At 54.8% G+C, this 10,520-nt stretch overlaps 1 protein-coding gene across 1 annotated transcript; it reads right to left on the reverse strand.

Moving 5' to 3' along the window:
• Positions 1 to 296: 296 nt before the first annotated feature.
• Positions 297 to 9,957, reverse strand: CSUI_003420 (uncharacterized protein). Its single transcript, XM_068063618.1, has 2 exons — positions 3,059 to 9,957; positions 297 to 2,025 (listed from the first exon to the last, which is right to left on the reverse strand). The coding sequence occupies exons 1-2, from the start codon at positions 7,967 to 7,969 to the stop codon at positions 808 to 810; spliced, it is 6,129 nt and encodes a 2,042-aa protein (XP_067924403.1). The 5' UTR covers positions 7,970 to 9,957; the 3' UTR covers positions 297 to 807.
• Positions 9,958 to 10,520: the final 563 nt, after the last annotated feature.

A 10,520-nucleotide genomic window follows, 5' to 3' on the forward strand; every position in this document is an offset into this window, starting at 1 on the left:
TCCAAATGAAACGCTCTGGGGTAAATGAGCGAAGGAGTCTTGCTTTCCAGGAAGAGTATCTAGCCCCAAGACCAGTCACGATTGCTTGACACGTTTTCCCGAACTGCTCACGGTGGTGAGCCCCTGCTAAGAAATTAAATTTCGGATCGTCTGTGGCATCCTCATTTCGATTTGCTCGCGCTGGTACACCAAGAGAACGAGCCGCCAGTTGCACGGTTTTGCGTAAACTGACTGCGATACCCGGGCCCCGTTCAATTAGCGAGCCGAGCGACCCAGAATAGGATCCCAGACACCCGAGGCGCTTCGTCCTGCCTTTTCTGACAGGGCTGCATCCGCGGAGCCCGGAAACTGGTGCTCGCACTGCAAAAATCGCTGCTGAAGTTACGGCTTGCCTCTGAGGGAGCTGGCCGTACAGGTCGGTACCCAGCAACGGTCAAACGACTGGTTGATAGGATCTCCACGGGGAGCTTGCTAGGTATAGGAACTGGCAATGCGTGCACCTCCACCACAGCAAAAATCGTGACGGCCCGACCAAACTGCTGCTATTCACAGGTCTCAGTGTTTTTTCTTTTGAGCAAAGGCATTACACGCGGCAATGCTTAGTTCCATTCGGAGACCGAGTTGGTCCAAAAAGCAGGTGATGTGCGCAACTGAACACTTGTTTCACGCAGCCACTACTGAACCTGTATACACGCACGGGTGTCTTGTCTGACAACAACATGCAGTAGCACCGACACACGCGCAGACTGCGCCTCGGCGTTAGCGAATAACCGTAGCTCCTCCGCCGGACAAAAGCCTCGCTGTAGACTACCTGACTTTCGAGGCTGGGTTCGATCCATCACGGCTTCCTGGGGAGAGAGACCTGCTCGACGCAGAAGTACATCCCTCACTCTGATTGACCTTTGCTTTCTCTTTCTTGGTCGGGCCGCGCACGCTTGTGGACGCAGCGCCTCCCCAATGCTTCTCCTCTTGTGCTCGTTCTCCAGTCTCCGAGAGTTCCCTCCCAGGGCGCTCTGAAGTTCCCCTGGGTTCTCCCGGCGCCACCCGCCCAGCTACTTGTTGAGGAGTAGCTGGCGAGGTCGCTGAATGTTGAGAAGTGTCCACAGCTCGCCTGCGGTGTCGCGTTGTGATCGTGTAACTTCCCGAGAATGTACGAGTGACCAGCTCTGTCCGTACAGGTCGACCTTCGGGAGCATCAGGCGACGCACGGCCTGGACTGCCTCCGCACCGGAGCGTTGTTTCCCTTGCCAAGGCAGCACTCCGACACGGCGACCGCTCGCTCCACTCTCCACCACATCGCGGTGCAGTCGGAGGAGCATACTCTTCGGCGCTTCGTAGTGACTCTCCAGGCAACGGTACTGGCTCGTGCCTTTGAAAAAACACACGTCGTGTTTTTCGAGGAGGTGCCTCCGCTGCCCCAGAAAGAAGTTCAATAACGGCCTGTGAAGGCAAACGAGGGGCAGCGCCCCGACCCGTCCGCGATTCAGGTCCAGCAGTGCCCTTCCTGGAGCCTCCACCCGCCGACTTCGGAAGTCTTCGGAAAGTGTGACCTGACCGCAGTCGCGTCTTGTTCTCGTCCAATGGATCAACTGGAAGATCCTGCTGGGGCGGAGCTGCAGCGACCTCCACTTCTCCGAGGATTGGCGCAGAAAACGGGAAAACTGCATTTCTGTCGTCTAAGCCACATGCCCGGACAATGTCGGCTTCCGAAAGAAGTCCGCAGTGAGGAGCATCCACTGGGACAGAACTACATCTGCTTGCTGAGGGAGAGGCTGCTAGCAGGAAAGGCCGGAAGCCTCGAGGACCAGTGACAGACAGAGTAGCAGCTGGAACTCGAGAACACACTGCATGCTTGACAACGGGGTGTGCATACTGGTCAGAGAGACAGAGCCGGACAATAGACCCAGTTGGGGATCCGCCCTGGAAAAGCGGCGCTAGAAGCAGGCGTTTCCGAGGGGAACAAGGAATGGCACACGTCTTGCTGTAGGACATGAAGTCTGCGGAAGAAGAGAGATACGAAGTAGTCTGAGGGAAACGCATCAGGAACATTGGATCCACACTGGCAATACATACACTGGAGAGAGATAAACAGGGGCGACGATGAGCCGCCAAGCCCCAGGGCTATCTAGCCGCTGAACAATTGACTGATGAAGCATCGGCGATCCCATAGCCTACTAGGTAGTGCCGGCTCGAAGATGTGCCCATGAAAACTCCCGTTAGGAAGCACTACTTGCAAGGGGCACCCTACGCCGGCCTGGGCCTGGCATGGTACTCTTGTTGTGGTGCCGCGATACAGAGGAGATAACTGAGGGCTATATTGCATCAACGGAAACACAGCCCCAGCAGTGGCGGCCAAACTATACCTGAACCAAGTATCATTCATGCCTAACAGGCATAAAAAGTACACGCCTTGAGTCCGACTCGGTCACTCGTACGAAAAGCAAGAGACCGACAATACGGCTGCCGCTATATTTCTATTTCTATGTGTGTGTGTTTTTATACAGCCGCAAGAGCAACAAGTGGACCTGGCGGGCCTACTCATAACACGTACGGACTGCCGCTGAGATGCACACATGCTTACTGTTCCGGGATAACCGCTGTACATGCGGGCGATGCAGCTATGGATACAGCATCACACGACACATATTGTATTGTAGCTCACTTCCATAGTGCGCGTGTACAAAACTTTCATTTCTCCATGATCGTTATATGCTAGGCGGTACACTTCATCAAATAACAGTACAAAGCGGTCAACAAAGGAGTCCTTAAGCTGCGATCATTGAGCACGTCTATGCGGGTCCTGAAGCTGTTCGCGTCATTCCCTCCAGGAAAAGGAGCGAGTGACGAAACTTTCTGTGATGAACAAGCGGACTGGCTCTGACTGGCTCTACCAAATCGTCTCTGAAACAAGCGGATCGACACGTGAATCGAAACGCCGAAACGATTGTTCATGAGAGACAACGAAGACAACAGCTGTGGCTCGAGCAAAGGAGCAGACTGTCCATCCAGTATATGTGACCAGTAACGTGTTATCCCTCTCTTAGAAATGTGGACTGACCTCGGCTTCATTTCGTAGTTCGTCGAGATCATCAAGGAGCTCTTCCACACTTTGGTCCCGCCAAGCTGGTTCTGTAGCCACACAGGCCTCATGCCTCTTCTTTTCTTGTAAACCTCGTGAACCCTTTTCCCTTTCCAGCTCGTCGCTGTCCTCCGTCCCTCCATACAGACTGCCCTCCGACTCTGCAGTGGTGTCGGTCTCCTCCAACAGGCTTGCAAGATCCAGCCTCGTTCGTTTCTTCTTGCTTCCAGATGGGCTTCTCGTCCCAGGGGCATTCCTTACATATCCGGAAAAATGCAGGGACGGAATGTGTTTGCACGGATTGTCAAACTGTGAAGACAAGAGAGAACGGCCGTGTGTTTCCAGCATTAAAGGCCCTCCAGCTGGTTCAGATGTCATTTTGACATCCTGGAGACTCTGCTTTAGTTTGCTATTTCGCACGAAGTCCCGGAGTGTCCCAACATCGACAGTGGCTGGATGCACGGCTTCTGGATCTAAGCTCAGCGCCCCTAGACTCCGCGGCCCAGGAAAGGACGAAACGTTCAGCAGCGATCCCATCGCACCGCTCTCTCGTCGCTGTCGAAAGGGCTGTCCAGAAGCGGAGCTATCGTAAGGTACCACTCCTGGGCATAGGGGAGGAAAATTCGCTTCGTCGTGCTTCTCAAGAAACGCTACAAGGGCATCGTGAATCTTCCTGACACGCTGCAGCGACGGCGGACAAGACTGACGTGGAGCCTGCTTCTTCACAAACCGCGTGATAGTTGCACGGAGTTCCTCAACAGAGAGATCCCCCAAACGCGTCGGACGCTCGAAGATTCCTTGTCTACGCTCTCTCCACTGCGACCCGTACTTTCCTGCCTTTGATTGCAGAGGCGGAAGAACCGCCCACTCATCTATCTCGCCTTCATCGTCTCCCTCCTCGCACTCCACAAATCTTCTCGTACCTGCATTCGAACGAGAGATCCAACAGTCGTCTTTCTTCGTCTGCGACTCGGCAGAACCTAGGACACTGTCCAAACCAGAAGTGGAGCAGCCATCTTCTTCAAGTGCACTTCCTGCTTCTCTGTCAAGATCAACGGGGCCAAACACCTCATGCGGCAGAGGGTCCGCACCGGAAAAAGATGTTCGGCGATGTGGAGTCTTGTCCGACACAGGGAGACAGGGATGTGAGCGAACGGCTTTCATCGCAACCGACGAAAGAGATTCTGTCGTTGAACGTGGCGTTGCCTCCATCTCAGAATTCTCCTGGCTCTGTCGGTGGCTTTCGCCTGTCTCCTCGTCACGCACGAAAGGTGGATGGGGTAGCTCAGCTTCATTTAGACGACTCAGCAACCACAGCGAAAGAGAACAAGTGGGATCTGCTTGTTCCGTATCCGGACAAGACCAGGCAGAATCTCCTCGGGAATCTGCCCGGCTCGATGGCCTGGATGAATCCGGCTGTGGGTGTCCAACTTGACTCTCAACGTGACAGACGTCGTCGCCCAGGAGATTCTCCGATTTTTCAGAGACACCGACGTCCGTACGCGGTCCACGTGTCATGTGGGGCGCGGAAGTCTGGGTCCCAGTGACAGAAGTCGTGTGGATTGATGCTTTGGAACTGCCGGTCAGCTGAAGTTTCTCCAAAAGGGGACCTCCAAGGAAATTGGAGACAGGAGTTCTCTCAGTCGACAACCCTTCCACCTCGCCTTCCCTAGTTCTTCCTTGGGCTGCCGACACAGGGTCTTTGGGCACACCGACACTGCCATCTTCCCTGCTGGCGGAGACAGACCTTTCTTCGAGTGCGCCCACACTGGCCCGGACTGCTTCTCCTCGCTGCTGCGCAAAACGTTTCTCAAAACGAGCTTTGAGAAGCCACCTTCTAAAGATGTTGAAATAGTTGTTCAAGTCCACAGGGGGACAGCAGAAGACGCGACTCACGTGATACGAATAAGGCGTCATTATACCATGGAACGCTGTTGGCACCAGTTCATCTGAAGCCCAAGAGGACGCATGGCGCTTAATAGCCTTCAGCATGGCAAAACACTTCACCCGGGCCTTGTGTACGGCTGCCGCTGACGCTGTCTCGAACCGGCGGTGAGGAAACGTGGAAAGAAAGTATTCTTGAAGACAGCGAACACAAGTGTTCGGCGACAAAGCGACCGAGGTAGGAGGGGGGGGAGAAGCAGCCTTTCTGATGCCTACAGAGGAGTGCTGTAATTCACTGAAGGCGGGGGAGGAAGAGCCATTCAATGATCGGCAGAGAAACGACACGTCCTGCAATTCGCTGAACCCCCTGCACGGAGAGGATTCGCCTGATTCTGGAGACAGATCGGCAGGTGATGCCGCCGTGAAGACAGTCGAACCGCAAACGTCTCTTGGCCCACGCGGACGCACCGGGTCCGAAGCAGTCCTTGCCGGCGAGCTTGGTGAGGAAGACCGGGGTGTCGAGGAAATCACGTCCCGCAATGAGAGAGGAGCCATAGAGGAGGAAGAAGGTCCAGGTGCATTCGAAGGAGACTCTGGGGTGGCTGCCACGCCAAGACAACGTGAACTAGATGTAACCAGTGCCGGAGAGGCCCGGAGAGACGAGTGGAGAGATATGTCTGGTGGAGAACCACAGGCTGTGACTGAAGATAGAGCTGGACTCTCAGAAGGTGCAGCCAAAGAAACCGGAGACAAAGGCACGGCCTCTATGTCAGGACCCCTAGAAGGGGAAGCAACCCGCGGGGAACACTTAACTACGACCGCCTCATCAAAGGGAAGCCTATGAGATTCCGTGGCTGACACTAAAGCGACCTGAGAAGACGGTGTGGCAGCGGCATCCAAAGGGGGGCATGCCGAAGCAGGCGACACGGCTTGCGATGAAGGAAACACACCCGAGGAAGAACAAGCGCCGTCCGAAGGAGGTCCTGTGACAGGAGTCACATGAGACTGAGATGGTTCCCGGCCGACATCCCCTCCTCTGACCGGAACACACAAAGCACGGGGGCTAGGCAAGGCGGTGTCGGCCGATGGCGTAGGGGACGCACCCAAGACTGAGGGACGGTCACTACGGGAAGATGAGATAAAAGGCGAACAAGTATCGCCGTCCTCAGGGACGGCGTCGGGGGGTGAAGTGCGATTTGCCTCCTCAGGAACAGGCTGCGAGCACGACGGCGGTGCACTGAGATTTGCCGGAAAAGGACATGAAGAAGTTTCAGTTCCGAGAAATGAACCCGAACAGGACGAGAACGTTGCTGCGGGGTCGCCTACTCCGGTGGGAGAGGGCTTTGCATTGGGACGCGAGGGCGATCCCCTGGCACCGGCAGCGGTGGTTGACGGTAGATCGGGTGGATGCTCAGTTTCCACACCGTTGCTACAGCGGGCCGGCAGCGAAGACGACGAGTGAGCGACTCCATCTGCACTAGAAGATTCACTCGAAGAGGACCGATGGTAAGGAGAAGACGAGGATTGCCTGCCTTCCCTCTCTACGGCACTGACACAACACGAAACCGGTGATTCAGTGACGCCGAGACAAGAAGCCGACAACACACGGCCTTCACTTGTTGGCGCAGCCCCAGGAGACAAAGTGACAATTCCTAGGGCAGGACATACAGGGGGATCAAAACAAACGTCCTGATTCACATAGCCATTCGAGAAGGGGACACCGACGGAAGGTGACTTGCCTACAGGGGCACACGGGGAAGCTGCTGAGACGGCTGAAGGAGGGGGGGACGGAGACACACCAGCAACTTGCTCGTCCGACTTCCGATCCGCAGCAGAAAAGCATCCCCCTGCGTTCTCCTGAGAGGAGGACGAAGACAGCGCGCCGACTGTACTCCCCTCTTCACCTCCAAACGTATGACTACTATCTCCGATAGAATTAGCCTCTGCCCGAAGAGCAGGCGCTGCCGGAGAAAGCACATGCGATGTTGGCGAGGACAACGATGTCGAGACCGACTTCACCTCCTGACAATCCGAAGACGCTGCTGCTACCAAAGGTGCTGCCTCTACTGCTGGATATGCAGACAAAGTCCCTTCCATCTGAGACTTGGAAGACAACGTCACGTCTGTCGCGACAAGCTTCAAAGGAGCAGCAGGCGAAGTCGGCACGCAACAACTCACGGAAAGGGGAGCAGCGATATCAGAAGACGAAGGAGGAGTTAAGCACGAACCCATGAGAGGTGGTGAAGCATCGGGGGAAGCCACATACATTTGACAAGAACCAACAGCTGTGCCAAGACTTGATGTAGCGTCCGGCTCGCTTGTAGACGAGGAGTCTTGCGGGAAAGTGACCTCAGAATGAGACGGAAGAGGCACCACGGGGCCCTCAGTATGATGCCGTGGTGAGTCGGGTGGTATGCTTTGACGAGAACCGCTGGAATGAGTTGGCAGTGCACCCCAGAGATGTTCCCGATCTAGATGAGTGTTTTCCTTCGAGTCTTCGCCAAAATGCTCCAGAACCGGGGCCTCTTCAACCTTACTCCCGGAAAACTGAGTAGATATCCTGCAATTCTGCGGCACTTCCTCCCCCCTCCGGCTAACTCCGGAGTTCTGTGCGTTTTCCGAAGACGTACGAGGAATGGCCCCTGCTGAACTTGCACTTGATTCCTGTTGCGGTGCCTGAGGAGGTGGAAATACATCTTCATGTGGAGGAACGAAGGCTATCATATGAGGCGGTACAGCCTGAATGACCGGGTGCAATCCCACACCACGCTGCTGTATCCCGGAGTCTTGTGTCCGTTGATAGTCCTCCCGGGTGGGAATGAGAGCCTGATCTGCAGACAGGGGCGGAGAGTTCCATACACGTGAATGCCCCTGCTGCGGTTGGCTGGCTCGAGCCGTATATACAGCTGACGAAGATTGGAGAAAAGCAACTGGGACTGTAAGAATACCCGTGGCCGCCTCCCTACCTGCGGTAGGGGACCCTGACGCACACAAAGAGCCTTGCATCCTCAAGCATCAGCACAAGAGAGAAAACGGTACGACAGGGCTGGAGAACCAACACGCCACTCCGGTTGCCTTGCCTCTCACCGACCACCACAAATGCGAGGAAACCTTCGCCCCGGAGATACGCAGTCATTCCACGTATGCCCTTCCCTCGAATCGCCACAGAAGACAGCCTGGCCCGGGTTTCCCTGCCTCGGAATAGCAAAGCTCTGTAGGAGACCTCCAGAGACACTACTCTGTCAGACACTCCGTCACATGTTATACTTGCTTCGCATCCACGCGACCCGTTCTGTCGCGCGCGTACTTATATACCGAGCTACAAAAGAATCATGAAACCCAAGCAGTGCCCCTGAGCACCTCCTAGGACATACAGACTGTGTCCGCAAAAGCCATTCCTCTTGAAGCACGGTGCGTCCAAACAAAAAGCTGAGCAGCTCCGGAACGACGAATTGTAAACAGCTTGGACGTCTTGTACGGAAACCATACAGGCACTCGGGAAAAGACCCCACACGGGAGACAAAACGGACAAACAGACCCGTGGCCTGCCAAAAGATCGAAGCGCCCATGCAGAAGCAGGCCGTAGATGTACACACAAGAGAGCGTTAGAAAACTGAAACTTTCCGAAACACCAAGACGAAACTTTCTTTCCTACGAGGAACCAGCAAACCTCTCACAACGCCATTGATTCAGAACCGTCTGTCCTGTTGGGTACCTTGGACAACAATGACAAAACGAAAAAGCAAGGGGGCAAGTCCCAGAGATATCCCTCTCTATCCTGAAAAGAGAAAGTGGCAGTTCGCCACGGTGCTGCTGCATAGGCACAGACAGGCAACAAAAAAGAGGCTCGCCGCAAGCCTCTACTTGTGTATTGGGGTCGGCGCGGTGGCTTTCTCTTGACAAGGTCCAACAGCGTGAAAGAATCAAACGAACTCCGAAAAGGGCAAGATTAGTGACAGAAGACGTGAGATCCACTGCTCATATCTCAAGTATGACAAGAAGCATGCTGTAAGGCCAGTGAGTGGACTACTTCGAAGGACGATACCCACACGGGTAATCTTGATTTGATCGTGAAGCCTCTGCGCCGCCAACGAGTTGACTCCGCCTCACGAGTGATCGTCCTCAGCGCGTGGGCAAGAGCCGATCGTGGCAGTTTGAAGTTCCTTGAGCTAAGCCGCCCGCCCAGGCGCGGCCGACAGAGTGGGCAAGACAGACCACGAGACGAATGGAAAACCGGCCAGCTTGCAAACGTAGAGAGAAAGAGAAGCGGAGATGCAACACGTAGGGAAAACTGCACGGAGAGACCAGCAGGGCAGAAGTGGCAAGAACGGACAAAACGCATGGGATGAGCCGGCCAAAGAGCACCTGAGCCAAACGGGTGCAAGAAAAAGAAAAGTGGACTTCCGCGGAAGGAATACCTCTTTCTAATGTCTGTAGGGAAACATTGTTGAGTCTGAGCAAACTACAAGGGCCGCACTGGGCTGACAGATTGGAGCTCGATCAAGTTGGGTTTATCTACCTGCCGCAGAATGCCGGCACCAAGCCGTCGAAAACTGGACAGTGTCTAGTCATTCACGGAAAGCACAAGACAGGCGTCAGAACATTTGGATGGTGTCATTCCGCGAAAACAAGTAGGCGGGATGTTTGGACAGAACCAACAGGAAGCTCTTCGGTCCGCTGCTTAGTGGGTAAGGGAAGACCTGTGACAGCAGATGGAAGGAGGAACCATACCAGAAGGGTCCCAGTTTGGGAAGCAAACAGGGCAGAAAATCGAAGCAACTACACGGACAAGCCCAAAAAATCTGTTAGAACTTTTTTAGTCTGCGACGACAGCAGCGGAGCGGATGGCTGGTCGTTAGACGGGCTGGGCATCGGCACGTTGTTTCGAACGCAAACATTCCACGAGGCCTGGAGGGCTCAGAGAGTGCGAAGGGATCTCTGAGCTCTACGTACACCCGAAGAGACAAAATTAAGGGACGGGAACAAGACGCTCGATAATAAGCCAAGTAGTTCAAGAATAAAGTCAGTGTGCAAATGACCAGTCTTCTCCAGTAGAACAAGATCCAGATCCGCCCCGCCCTCATGTCCCTCTCCCCACGACCGGACGGAGGTGACTGCCTGAGTTCGACTGAACTCCGAAGCGGCTGCCCAGAGCATGGGCCGCTAGCTGCTGGGATTTACGGCCTTGATCCCCGTTCAAAAGACACAAATAAAATGGTACTGCAATAGGCTGCCCTCCAAAGAAAATCGTGATTGTTTTTCTCTGTAGAGCGGTCTCCCGGCCGTCCTCGCAGAACATAAACAGGCAACATGGCTCTATCCGTGCCTCCTCCGTCTACCGGACACTAATGTGGTCGGCAACAGATATGATGACAATATGGAAAGACGGATGAAAACAGGAAAGGGTTTCATCTGAGCGCAAGAGCCAAGCCATACACTAGACTGATGGACCCTTGGATCCTCGTGAGGAGCAGCACCTGAGGCTAGTCTACGGGACATGTAGATTTACTCCGCGAGTTGTACGACGCTCCTCCGTCTCACCTTTGTGCTGAACCGC

This window comes from Cystoisospora suis (genome assembly GCF_002600585.1).
Source record: "Cystoisospora suis strain Wien I chromosome Unknown contig_1526, whole genome shotgun sequence".
NCBI lineage: Eukaryota > Apicomplexa > Conoidasida > Eucoccidiorida > Sarcocystidae > Cystoisospora > Cystoisospora suis.